This window comes from Ursus maritimus, unplaced genomic scaffold (genome assembly GCF_017311325.1).
Source record: "Ursus maritimus isolate PB19 unplaced genomic scaffold, ASM1731132v1 scaffold_21, whole genome shotgun sequence".
Classification (NCBI taxonomy): domain Eukaryota; kingdom Metazoa; phylum Chordata; class Mammalia; order Carnivora; family Ursidae; genus Ursus; species Ursus maritimus.
Window position 1 is genome coordinate 40,149,115 of NW_024424564.1, and position 14,322 is coordinate 40,163,436.

General features: G+C 35.9%; 1 protein-coding gene across 3 annotated transcripts in view; it reads left to right on the forward strand.

The window, feature by feature from the left end:
• The first annotated feature begins 436 nt into the window (after positions 1-436).
• The window catches only part of WASHC4 (WASH complex subunit 4), a 58,074-nt gene continuing 44,188 nt past the window's right edge, over positions 437-14,322 (forward strand). For all 3 annotated transcript variants that reach the window (XM_040637410.1, XM_040637411.1, XM_040637412.1), the window contains exons 1-10: positions 437-580; positions 3,847-3,986; positions 5,677-5,730; positions 5,826-5,891; positions 6,993-7,038; positions 7,503-7,570; positions 10,184-10,266; positions 12,041-12,083; positions 12,570-12,673; positions 13,250-13,370. In XM_040637410.1, coding sequence (XP_040493344.1) covers positions 520-580; positions 3,847-3,986; positions 5,677-5,730; positions 5,826-5,891; positions 6,993-7,038; positions 7,503-7,570; positions 10,184-10,266; positions 12,041-12,083; positions 12,570-12,673; positions 13,250-13,370 — 786 coding nt within the window. In that variant the 5' untranslated portion in view covers positions 437-519. The remainder of the gene's footprint in view (positions 581-3,846; positions 3,987-5,676; positions 5,731-5,825; positions 5,892-6,992; positions 7,039-7,502; positions 7,571-10,183; positions 10,267-12,040; positions 12,084-12,569; positions 12,674-13,249; positions 13,371-14,322) is intronic.

Sequence of the window (14,322 nt, forward strand, 5' to 3'; positions counted from 1 at the left end):
CAAGAACAATCAACATAGGACTTGCAAGAGGAGAGACGCCTGAACTCCAATGATGGTGACAGGGAGGGTGTTTTCAACTCCTGCCTCTTCTAAGAAGCGCCTGGATAGCGACACACTCGAGGACCACGCCTTCCTGTGAAGCCACTACCCCGTCAATTTTACCCTTCTTAGGCTAGACTGATGGAACAACTCCCCGGGTATTAAAAATGCCCTGGAGACAGCAGGGCGAAGTCAAAGGCATCGATGTGCCTTGAGATGAGCAGTGAACCGTGATGAGGCCCAAGTCGCCACGGGAGGATGCCGCGAGCGCCGCCGCAGAGGTAGCGGCCGCCTCCGGCCACCACGGCCGACTCGCTTTCCCAGCAATCCCCGCGGCCCGCTGGGGCCTTGAGCCCAGCCTGCCCTCGCGAGCGGGGGCGGGGCCGGGGCCGGAAGTCACGTGCCGTGACAGGCGCCGGGGTGAGGCGTCCGTGGTCGCCCAGGCTGGTTGGTACTGTGACGGGGGGAGGCGCCGGGGTGATGGCGGTGGAGACTCTGTCCCCGGACTGGGAGTTCGACCGCGTTGACGACGGTTCACAGAGTAAGGGAGCTGCAGGGCAAGGGCTGCGGGTGGATGCTCCCCGGCCCGCCTCAGCTCCGGCAGCGCTTCTGCGGGAGGGCTCTGCGTCGCGGTCGCTGCTCAGCCGTCCGGTTCGGGACACTTGCTGCCCCTTGGGGTGCGAGAGGCACGCGCTCTCGAACGTTACTTTCGGGGTTGGGGTCCCGGTGGCGGTGGGTCAGGCCAGCCGAGGCAGGGCTTGGCGTCTGGGGCGGCGGCTCTCCGTTGGAGCCCGCGGTGCCCGGAGCAGCGGCGTCCGCTGTCCGCAGCCCGGGGCGGGGCGGGGCGCGCCCGGGGAGGCCCAGCAGCCCGGGGGAGCCGAAGCCGGCCTGGCCTCTGGCCTCGCGGGGGCTTTCGCCACCTGTGCGGAGCGTTCCGTTCTAGAACGGGCAGAGGTCCGGGTTCCTGTTTTCGCTTTCCTGTTTTTCTACTTTGCCTCCAATCAACTTTTGGAAGTTTGAGTATTTTTTCTGCATATTCATACAACGTGCAGGATAGGAAAAAGCGCTCTTCACATGGTAAAAATAAACAAGCGAATGTCAACTTATCTCCTTCCATGCCTTTTATTTACTATAAGTGGTGTTTTTCAGGGATGTCATAGAGCTTCCATTGCACCTAGAAAGGTTTCAAAAATTAAGCAACTTTTACTTCATAAAATAGAATTGTTTCATATTGAACTTAGAAGTCAAAAAAAAATACCAGATTAAGTTCCATGCAGCAAAAGTTAGAGGCCAAGTATTTTAGTGAAACTATACTTAAGGTTAATGTAAATTGATAATCTGTTTCTTATCTCTAGTGATTCATCTATTTAAGTGACATAAGAGAGATTGGGACCTGCTGGTTGTGAATTTGTTTTTTTAATGCAGTTTTCCCAAAAGGTGAATGTAATTTTTAAAAATTACACGTGAATTTTGCTTAACTTTACAAAGAATCATGTGTAGAAACTTACATGTAATTAGGTTTTAGTAGCCTCTCAGAGAACCAGAGCTTGATTCATCATGATGGTTTGCAGTTTTTCATAAAACATTCCGTAAATTATAACATTCCGAATGCTCTTATGCAGCATTAAAAAAAAATCTTGGTGGTAATGACAAAGTCCTTTAACTTTTTTGTGGAGAGGATTCTGTATTTACTGTTATGAGGTGAACTGCACCTTGTCATGTATGAAGTTTTATTGTCAGAGGTCCTCTACTCTAGTATCTTCAAAAAACTGTAATGAAAATATGTTGCTAGTTTTGAAAATGGTTCAGCTGAGAGTAGCATGATCTGATTCAGTCAACAGACCATACCAGGAACTGTACTAGGTATTAGGGATACGAAGGTAACGAAGAATGTAGAGATGAGCCTGTAAATCGGTTTTTGGAATTTTACTCTTGAGGAATCACCATGCATTTCTTATTTCAAATCTTTTTATTGTAACTTTTACAACTATTCATTATTTTATCAGCAAGGAACTTTAATGTTATTGCAGGTTTTCTCTTGCCTACTACTCTGTGACTTCCCAAACAGACTGAATGCCAGCATTCTTTTCTCGCATTGTCATTAAGAACTCATTTGCTGATTAAATGCTGCTTTGGTTATTTCCCATCTAATTAAAAATTAGGCATGTATTTGGGATTTCAAGAATCTTGCACAGTTTTTTAATTTAAGCTCTAGGGAAGAGAAGAATTCCCATCCGTTCTGTGTGCCTGGTTTTCATTAATTTTTGTGCTGTGAATCCTATCTAGACCATCTTCCAAAATTTCTTAGGTTAAGGCTATAACGAGATAGCAGCCTTAATGAACTGAATTGACCCACCCGATTCAGAGCATTAGTTGCAAAATAAGGGAGACTGGGGAGCCAGGTCTTTATCCTTAGAACATACTTTATCTTAGAATTGCTTTGCATTGCTGATTTGAGGAGAGAAAAATTTTAGTTTTTTTAGACAACAACGATTGAATAGTTATTCACATCAATAAAAGAAACTGAATTGGATTTGCTGCCTTTGGAATAGTGAATTCTTACGTGTATGGTAGAATATTTCCTTTCATTATTAACTTTGATGACTAGACGTACTTTTCTTGTCCAGTTTATTCCAATGACTCCTTACAGTTATCTATTTAATGTGTATATTTGTAAATATTAGCACACTATTCTTTTTTTTAATTTAAATTCAGTTAATTAACATATAGTGTATTATTTGTCAGGGGTACAGATGTGTGATTCATCAGTCTTACATAACACCCAGTGCACATTATAACACTACCCTCCCAATGTCCATCACACATTTACTTCATCCCTCTACCCCTCTCCCCTCTAGCAGCCCTCAGTTTGTTTCCTATGATTAAGAGTCTCTTGTGGTTTGTCTCCCTCTTTGGTTTCATCTTGTTTCATTTTTTCCTCTCTTCTATGATCCTCTGCCTTGTTTCTTAAATTCCACATATCAGTGAGATCATATGATAATTGTCTTTCTCTGATTGACTTATTTTGCTTAGCATGGTACCCTCTAGTTCTATCCATGTCGTTACCAGTGGCAAGATTTCAATTTTTTGATGGCTGCATAATATTCCACTGTATATTTATACCACATCTTCGTTATCCATTCATCTGTTGATGGACATCTGGGCTCTTTGCATAAGCACAGCATTCTGTACTCAGTGTTGTTTACTGGCTTTTCCAACTCTGTTATGATAGTTAAATAATTAAAATATCTTGGTAAATTTTGGGCATTACAGAAACAACATTCACTATGATAAAGCTGGTCTAAAACCGTTTTAAAAACAATATTTAGGTGTACTTTTAGACAGTTTACAGAGACTTAAGAATTATATTTTTAAATTTTGCTTCTATGACAACACAGATTTTTAGACTTGATTCAGGTCTCTTTTTTTTGGGCCAATAAAGTTATTTATGACTAAAACATAGAATCAAGATGTTGAGCTGTCTAAGGCATTATTCAGATTGTTTAAAAGCCCTAGCTTATGGGGTAGTTGGGATAGTAATTTTTTCATAGTACTTTAAAGTTATAGTTTAAATGTGATAATGTTGTATATGATTAACATCTATAGCTTTTAAAATTATTTTATTATTTGGAAAAGATTAAAAGCTGAATTATTGTTTAACTTTGAAACTTTATTTTCAAGAAGTCCAGACATTCCAAAGTAATACATCTAAAAATGCTTAGTAACTACTTTGAGTTTTGAGATTATTTAAAGTAAATGTCCTCTAATTTATTACTCCTTACATACTGTTTTAAAATTTAAATTTAGAAATTCATGCTGAAGTCCAACTTAAGAATTATGGGAAATTTCTTGAGGAGTATACATCTCAATTGAGAAGAATTGAGGATGCACTGGATGATTCAATTGGTGATGTTTGGGATTTCAATCTTGATCCAATAGCATTAAAGGTTTGATTTTGTTTTATTTTTAATTTATGTATGCATTTTAAGGACATACTGTATCTTGAAAATATAATTTTAAAAAGTGGAATATACATTTGGCCTTTGAATAATGTGAAGGTTAGGGAGTGCTGACTTCCCATGCAGTTGAAAATCTGCATAGAACTTTAGACTTCCCAAACTTAGCTAATAGCTTACTGTTGACCAGAGCATTGCTAATAATATAAACAGTTGATTAACATATTTTGTATATGTATTATATACTATATTCTTACAATAACCTAGAGAAAAGGAAATGATATAAGAAAATCACAAAGAAAATACATTTTTAGTACTGTACTGTATTTATAAAAAGATAAACCTGCATGTAAATGGACCCATGCCATTCAAACCTGTGTTGTTCAAAGGTCAACTGTATATTTTTATTATTTGGAATCTAGAGAACTAAAAGAAACTTGGAGAAAAATTGTTAATTTCCTTACCTTGAAGTCAGGCAGATGTATGTTTTTTTATTTTTTTTTAATGAATGACACAAACTTCTGAGGTAGCCTTTGTTTTTCATCAAGGAAATGAAGAGGGTTGGAATAGAATATTCAAGCTTTATTTGTTCCTTATTGAGATTATTTTACATACAGTGAAATGCATAGATTTACAATATACTGTTCAGTGAATTTTTGTCATACATATATATCCATGTCACTCATATTCTAATGAAGACATGGAAGATTTCCATCATTTCCCCTTATACCATTTAGGGTATCTTAATGTGGGAGTAATTTTTTTTTCATTTTTTTTTTTTTAAGTTTTTATTTAAGTTCCAGTTAACATGTAGTATAATATTAGTTTTAGTAGTAGAATTTTATCTGGGAGTAATTTTTTTTTAAGATTTTTATTTTATTTATCAGAGAGAGCGAGCGCACAAGCAGGGGCAACAGCAGGCAGAGGGAGAAGCAGGGTCCCTGCTGAGCAAGGAGCCCGATGCAGTACTTGATCCAGGACCCTGGGATCATGACCTGAGCTGAAGGCAGACACTTAACCTAATGAGCCACCCAGGTGTCCTGGGAGTAATTTTTTAATGTATAAAATAAGTCACTCCTGGGGTGCCTGGGTGGCTCAGTCAGGTAAGTGCCTGCCTTCGTTCGGCTCAGGTCATGGTCCCAGGGTCCTGGGATTGAGCCTTGTGTAGGGCTCCCTGCTCACAGGGGGCCTGCTTCTTCCTCTCTTCACCCACTTGTGCTCTCTCACTATCTCTCTGTCTCAAATAAATGAATAAAATAAAAAAAAATAAGTCACTCCTGCTCTGTTTCATTTTGAAATCATTCTATCTTGTTTTATCTTTGAAACTATAGCCTCTTAACCACTTAAATAATAATTAACATTTACTGAACATTTATTATGTATTAGACACTGTCCTAAGTTACATATTGACTTTTTCAGTTACGGTTTTCTTGAAATTCACGTATCATATAATTCTTTGGGTTTGGGTGCATTCACATAATTGTGCGGCCATCACCAGACTCAAGAGCATTTTTACCACCCCCAAAAGAAATCCTATACCCATTAACAGTCAGTCCCCATCTGGTGCTAAATACAGGGTCCAACACAAGTTTAAATAGAATAGAGCTAGACTCAATTTGTATATTTAAAATTTCAATGATTTTCTTCAAATTAAAAAGATTCTTTCCCTTTGTTTCTATAGCTTTTGCCTTATGAACAGTCTTCCCTTTTGGAACTCATAAAGACTGAAAACAAGGTACAGATTTCTAAACCTAAAAATCTATTTTTTAAATGCTTAACTTATCTGCTATAACTTATCTTTTTATTTTATGTTTTTACTCATGAAACTAGGTCTTGAACAAAGTCATCACTGTTTATGCTGCACTTTGTTGTGAAATCAAGAAATTAAAGTATGAGGTAATTGTACTCTTGAGTTATTAAAAACATGATTTAAAAGCAAATATGGTGGGGCGCCTGGGTGGCACAGCGGTTGAGCATCTGCCTTCGGCTCAGGGTGTGATCCTGGCATTGTGGGATTGAGCCCCACGTCGGGCTCTTCCGCTGTGAGCCTGCTTCTTCCTCTCCCACTCCCCCTGCTTGTGTTCCCTCTCTCGCTGGCTGTCTCGATCTCTGTCGAATAAATAAATAAAATCTTTAAAAAAAATAAAAATAAAAAAATAAAAGCAAATATGGGCTTATATGTATAGTGTACATAAAGATTTATTGCATGTTGAATGAATTGTTTAATACTAATAATAGCGATTACCATTCACTGAATGTACTTACTGTGTGCCAGACACCATACTAACCCTGTTCATACTTAGAATGAGAGGCAGATAACGTGAGGAATAGATGAGGAAACAGGCTTAAAGAGTTACTTGCCTAACATTTTACTGGTAGTAACTGTTTGAGTCTGGGTCTCTATACTTTCAGAGTCTGTGTTATCTGCCATATATACTGGCTTTCTAGATATAATTGATTTTTTACCTTTTTTTTTTTTTTTTAAGTAGGCTCCACACCCAACATGGGGGTTGAACTCACGATCAAGAGTCACATGCTCTTCCAACCGAGCCAGCCAGGTGTCCCTAGATAGAATAAATATAACTGATTTTTTTTTAAAAAGCTTTGAATTTTTAATATGCTTTGCATTTTCTTAGCCATGGGTCATTAAAACTCTGGTAGAAGTTGGTAAACTTCCTCTTTTTTTTCTGTACCTTTTTGATGCTATGTGGTTGCTTTCTATCTCCCATGAACTAGTGGGAGGATATAGGACAATTAGAGTGGTCAGAAAAGACAAAGGCAGGGGTAAAGAAATTAAATAACTTTGAGTATCAGTGATATCTTTGGTACTTTAAAGATAAATTGAATTTACCTGTTTTGTAAGCAGTTTTTGAATTTAAATGATTTGTATATGAGATATAGTCCTCAGATTATTATTAAATATGGATAACTAAGAGAGCCTAGGAATTTAAAAACAGGACAGCAACCTTTAAAATCATTTTAATTTTTTTTAAACAGGCTGAAACTAAATTTTATAATGGTCTCTTGTTTTATGGAGAAGGAGGTAAGTTTTAAAATTTTACATTGTAGTGTCATGATGCCTTTTTTGAGATTGAAATGAATGAAAAGTTGACAGTTCTAGGACTACCGTGATTATATAATGTATTACTGTGAGGAAATAAGCATTCAAATTTTTTGTTGGTTTACTTGTTTGATAAGCAGGGGAATAAACTTGAGTGATGGAGCAGCAGCCAATTCTCTAAAATCTATTTGTGATATTTTTATACGTTAGCACTGTGGTTAGATAAGGATTTTCCTTGAATTCATTGAATAGTGAAAAAGATGGTTACTTTTAATTGAATGATTAATGATTGTCTCATGTTTCTTTTCAGTGTAAAAATTCTGTTTTCAATACATGCAGATTAGGAGATATACTAAAAAATAAAAATTATATTTATTTTTCTTTTTGGGTCTTGACTAAGTTTAAATTAAAAAATTGAAATCGATTCTTCATGTTGCCTTTTAAAGCTACAGATTCCAGCATGGTGGAAGGTGATTGCCAAATTCAAATGGGAAGATTTATTTCATTCTTACAGGTAACTGTTTTTTACTTTTTACTTATTTTTTTAAAGTTTGGGTTACAAGAAATTCAGAAATTAAAGATTTCTGAAACCTTCAAATGCTAAAAATATGTACTTTGAAGGGTAGGACACTTAGTTGGCATTGGATTATAGTTAAATAGGTCATAATTCCTGAAAGGTTTTCATAGCATTTTACAGAAATAAGATCTCAAAATAAGTTTGTTTTTTTGATAATTTCATTTGTGGACATTTTATCACCATGCCTTTTAAAATAATTTAAATTTTGTACCAGGTAGGAAAAGATAATTTATGTCAGTAAAAGTTGTTAGTGCAGATGATTAAGCTAGTACATGAGCAGTGATAAGGTTTAAAAGTAGCACTTGATGCAGATGTTTCAATCAGCTCAAACCAGATGTTTTCATTACTGCAGTTTTAGTTATTCTAGGTCTTTGGTTTAGTTTTACCAAAACTAAAAAAAATGAAAGAACTTCCTATGTCTTCTCTTTCCGTTATAAAAGCAATGCTAGTACCGTATGACAAAAGCAAAAATTGGAGATAAGGAAAAAAATACTCCTAATTCCACCTACTTCCTGATTGTTAGGTTCAAGATTTGATGTATTTCATTGAGTCAAGCATACTAATATATTGTTCAGTTCATTTATATCTTTACTAGTGGTTTTGGTCTCCTTGTTGTAATTGAAAGCATTTTGTTGAGTTTGACCTCCGTTATGGTATGTGTCAGGATCCAGTCCAGAAAACAAATCAGAGTATTTTTAAAGAGGAGATTTGATATAAAGGGTTGGTTATATAAGAGTTGTAGGGCTGAAAGAAAAGAAGATAGTGCGGTCATCCAGAGGAAGCAGATAAAAAAGGGGAAAGCGTTGGAATTGCCAGAATCTGGGAGCTTGGAGCAGGAGCCTTGTGCATTACTGCTCATACCTATGAAGGAGGCAGTGCTGCCTGGCTGGCTGGTACCTCTGAGAGGGCAATGCGAGGTTGGTTCTGGAGTCCTGAAAGAAGCTGGAGGTGGAGCAAACTGCCATTGCTGGGGTGAACTGCTCTTATTATGTTGATAAAAACACAAAGTAGTAGAAAGGATGTCCTTTTCCTGCCTTTAGTGTCCTTTTAGTGCCACCTGTTGGCAGAACCTAACAGGAGGCCTACTGGCAGGAGTCTAAGAAATGTAATTTGCAGGTCCCAGTGAATGTGTCAGTTTCTCCCTCTAGTTTTATCAAGTTTCGCATTTTGTATTTTCAGGATATTCTGTTCGGTGCATACAGGTTTAGAATTGTTAATCATTATTAACTGAATATTTTATTATGTGGTGATGCTGTTAAACTATAATTATGTATATAATGTCCAGTTACACAAATGTATATCATATGTAATAGCTATGATAATGCTAACAAATTATTTTGTCTGATATTCTCACTGCCCCAGCTCTGTTTTAGTTAACATTTTCTTGATTTATCTTTTTATATGGTTTCAGCCTTTTAGTATCATCTTTTAGTTGTCCTTTTTAAAACCACATGTGTCTGGGCTTTGCTTTATTCAGTCTGAAAATCTGAAAACCTCTGTATTTTAATTGGCTTATTCATTCTATTTCTATCTTATGTAAATAGTCTGTTATATATCTGGACTTGTTTCTGCCTCTTTTACTTTGTGCTTTCTGTTTGTCTGCATTTTCTGTTCTTTGCTTTTATTGAACCTGTGGAAGTTTAATAAAGGTAAAACTAGAGTTATTTGAGTAAAATTGAAATGCATTGTTTTCATTTTAAAACATTTTAAATTGTTTTTGGATCTCATTGACAGCTGCATAGAATTCCATTTTTAAGCTGTCAACAAATGTTTTATAAGCCTAGCATATGTTAGGAACTGTTCTTCGTGCTGGGGATACAGCAGTGCACAAAACCAACAGAAATTCCTGCCCCCGTAGAACTTAAAATTTAGAATAGCCACAGGTTTAATCAGGTTTTGAATACTTTAGGATACAAACTGTTTTTTTAGTTTTAAACATTGAGAGCTTCTGAAAAGAAACTTTCGGAAGGTGTGGGACATGGTAGATGCGAATTAATTATTTAATGACATACATATTCCTGCAATAATTAATATTTCCCTTTCTTTGTGCCAGGCTTGTTTATAGATGAAGTTAAAGGTAATAAACATTTGAAGTTATTTCGGAGTGACTTCTGGAGAGCCTTTTTTCCTCATTATCCTACTTTCTAAATTGGCAGCTTTTGAGCTTTTTCATTCAGATGTTCATTTATTTATTCATTTAATAGGACAGAAATGTATTGAGAAGCAGTTGAGGGCTAGCCATCATGCTGGGCAGTGGATATTTAAAGAAGGAATAAGATGGTCTCTGTTATTTAAGAATTACATGAGTAACTAAAATATAAGATTTAAAATAGAAGTATGAACGAAATGCCGTGGGGACAAAGCAGTAGAAATGACCTTGGGATGCAGGAGAGGAGTTAAGAATTGATTGCTTGAAGGATGCTTGAAGTTGTCTGGCTGCAGGTTAATTGGAAACTGTTTTGCTTGTGTTTAATATTGTTACCATAAAATTGAGAAATGGAGACATTTAAAAAGCAACTACGTTAACATATACTCAACTTGTCATTTCAGGAACTGTCTTGTTTTGTTACGAGGTGCTATGAAGTGGTCATGAATGTAGTCCACCAGTTGGCTGCCCTCTATATCAGTAACAAGTAATGGATTTTATAAGTATTTTTGCATTTATAATAGAGATGCAAGGAATGTTTTCTAAAACTAGCCAATTACCTGAAATAGTTTTTTTGTTGGTTTGCTCATTTGTTTACTCATTCTTTCATTTTTTTCACCATCCTTTGAACACTCATGATGTTTCAAACACTACTTGTTGTGTAATACATAGGTTAAGACAGTTTCTGCCATGGTGAGTGATTTATTTGTCTGAATAAGAATGTTGACAGAATATAGTAAAATTTGATTTATAGGAAAAAGCTAATATGGAATTAGAACAGGTACCAAATTCTCTCTCCTTATTTCTCCTTTACTGTGACTGTTCCCTGGCTTATTAGAATCACATGAGACTTTTAAACTACGGAATCTGGGGGAGTGGGACCAGGTAACCTACATTAAAAAAAATTTTGGGGGCGCCTGGGTAGTGCAGTCGTTAAGCGTCTGCCTTCGGCTCGGGGTGTGATCCTGGCGTTCCAGGATCAAGTCCCACATCGGGCTCCTCGGCTGGGAGCCTGCTTCTTCCTCTCCCTCTCCCCTGCTGTGTTCCCTCTCTCGCTGGCTGTCTCTCTGTCACATAAATAAATAAAATCTTTAAAAAAAAAAAAAAGTTTTTGGTTTTGTTCAAATGATCTTCCAAATTTGGGAACCACTGTTCTTAATCAGGAAAAATGATCAAATTTTGATAGCCCTTACTGTTCTTATGACCGCAAAGTAATATCTCACATTTGATTAATACTTTATACTTAAAATTTTTCCCATTTACTATTTATAATCTTACAGTAACTTTGTTTAGGTATATGACAATGGGTTCTCAATTATGAGAAGAAGTAATTGAGGCCCAGAGGAATTGTATAAGATTCCATAACAATTTAGATGCTGTTCTTTGATCACCAGTCCATTCATTGTTGTTCTTACTATACCAGGCTGCATTTTAACTCTCTTTATAAACTGGAAGACTGTGTTAACTGCTTCTCATTCTCATGTTTTTCTCCTCAGTCAGGTGTTTATTTTGTGTTCTGTTCTTTCACTGAAGCTGTTCTCATGGCAGGAGGGAATGAGAGCATAGTTCCCCTAACCCCTGCAGTACCTGATGTGTAATCAAAGAGGGTTCCCCACCACCACACCCTGCCCAAGAAAGATGCAATTTATTTGTATTTTGTATTTTTTAAAATATTCTATCTTGTGGAATATCTATATGTGCTTTGATATACAAGTGCTGTTTTAAATTATTTAGTGTTGAGTAGAAGATGTCTAGGAAGTAAAATTGAATTATCCGGGCTTTTGACTTTAGTACAATGTTGGTTATATACACTGTTTTTCAGTAGGAATAGGAACTCAGAAATAAACCTGACTAGTTTCCAAATGCCAGTTTGGGTAGGATAACAAAGATTCTGGTTGGAAACTGAGAAATTCTCTCTGTTTAGAAAGAAATGCATATCAGTATTTTTCCACCTCCATCCCAAACTCAGTCCTTTAGATTTAAATGACTAGGGTTATTCATGGGTCACATATTGTCATTTCCTTACCCATTGAGTTAGATGTAGGCAAGGATAGCCCTGACTCTGTATATACAAGTTAGTTCTCTTCTTAGGAAAGTGGAGTAAGGTCTCATAAATTCTAGTGAGGTTGGCCTAAATAAAGATACATAGGTGTTAAAATCCCAAGACCTGCTGCTGCTATATGTTTTCCTTAAAATAAAAATGAGCTGTGGTAAAAAAAAAAAAAAAGGAGTTTTTTAAATTGGATGTTATTTTATTACAGGATTGCACCCAAAATTATAGAGACAACTGGAGTTCACTTTCAGGTAAAAGTAATTTAAGTTGATCTGTAAAACTGTAATTTTTACGATAGTTTGCTGTGGAGTTTATATGATTGGGGAGTACAAGAATTATAGCAAAACTCTTAAAGGATTTTTTTCTTTTTTTTTTTTTTTTTGGGCCTTTATTCTCTTTTATCTGTGAAGTTGATGAGGCATTACTGACCCACTGTCAGTATAACTCTTAATTTTTCCCAGTAGTGGCCTAGTGCACATTCTCTAAGTGGTCTCTTTGGAGAGTGAAACAATTCTGTAAAATCACAATTAAGGATGAAATAGTGGGCAAAGCGTTTCTCTACTTAAGGCTTGTTATTCCATCTGAGGATTAATAGTTTCATCTGTATGTTAATAAACTGATTTATCCATTGCTTTAATTCAGTAATTATTAGCCCAGTGTGTTTAACTTTAAAAATCCACAGGAAGCTTAACTTGTAACTAGTGATTAAATGATAATCATTAAAGGTTTTTTGACAGACTATGTATGAGCACTTGGGAGAGCTGCTAACAGTTTTGCTTACCCTGGATGAAATTATTGATAATCATGTCACATTGAAAGAGCACTGGACTATGTACAAAAGGTGAGCCAATTAAAATGGTTAAAATAGTCTCTTTGTATAGTTAATGCATTGGTAAAAAGGAAGTAAATGTAAATAGTGCAGATCTTTTAAAAGACCTGGAGATCTATATTTAGAAGGATCTCGTGTGAAATGTTCTTATGAATACAGTAACCATTTTTAAATTTCAGATGAGCTTGTTTGAGAGTATGGTATACTTGTACAAAGTCTCTTTAATTCTTTAAGTATGGTAGGATGTTAATTTGAGTACCTTAGAACTCAAATTTATTTTTTTCTAGGGTTCTATTCAAGTGACAGTTATTTTTCCTGAACTTGGTTTTCACTGTATATTCTTAAGACTTTCTTAAGTCAAGGCATCTTGTGTTGTTCATGGTATCTAGAGAGTACCAGATATCTGAATTTAGGATGATCTAAAAAGGTATGACTAGAAAATTAAATATATTAGCATCGTTTTTATACAGATTTTCAAATGTGTAAAACCAAACAAGAAATATAAATATAAAATTTTGATTTCTGGGAAATTTTCAATTGAAGAATTTATTAGGAAAATTGAAGGTCTTTCTCCTAATCTTCCATAAGGTTACTGAAATCTGTCCATCACAATCCTTCAAAATTTGGAATTCAGGAAGAAAAACTAAAGCCATTTGAAAAGTTCTTGCTGAAGCTAGAAGGGCAGTTACTTGACGGAGTGATATTTCAGGTATGAGAGCTGTATCGGGCTACACTAAATGGGCTCACCTTAGTTGATGCAGCTCAGAACTACCGTAGGACACTTTCATAGCATACTGTTGAAATATGTTTTTTTTAAAAGTGCTTTGGCTTAAAACATTGTTAGTGTACTAAAATATAAGTATTTTAGTACCTAGTGGCAAACAAAATTAATAGTACTAGTTGTATTTGGGTTGAAGGTTTCTTTTTTAAATTATGTAAAAGGATAAAACTATTCAAGGTTTAAGATCTAAGCAGTTGTGTTAATGTTTGTTGTTAACCTCTAGATTTGGGTTTGTTATACTGTAACCTTTTAAAAGTCCGTTTAATTCTTCCTATGCTCAAGGAATATAATTTGGGTTTGTGCAGTCCAGGTAGCTTCCTACCATTTAGTAGCTTTTTAAAAGCTTAAATTAATTAAAATGAAAGAAAATAAAATTCCACTTTCCCCACTTTCAAGTGCTTACTAGCTGTATCTAATCTACTCATTGCACCATATACCTCAAACTTATATATGTTATATATCAATCATATCTTAATAAAGCTGGGGAAAAAATAGCCACAGTTTGTGGCTGGCTATCATATCAGACAGCACAAATGTAGAACATTTCTATGATCACAGAAAGTTCTATTGGCTAGCCCTGCTTTGGGTAGTATTTGTCGGAAATTGCAATATATTTCTATTTAAAATCCTCTTCAGGGTTATTTTTAACATTTTTACATAATCACAGTTTTTTTTTTAGATTGATGTATAGTTGACACGTAGTGTTATGTTAGCTTCAGCTGTACAACATAGTGATTTGACAAGTCTATATATTATGCTCAGGATCACAATTTTTACAGATCGATCCAACTCTTATATCAATTTAATGGCTAGTGTATTAGATTCAGAAGGTCATTTTTTGTCATTGATTCTTTTTCCAGGAGACTTTTTTTTTAAAGAT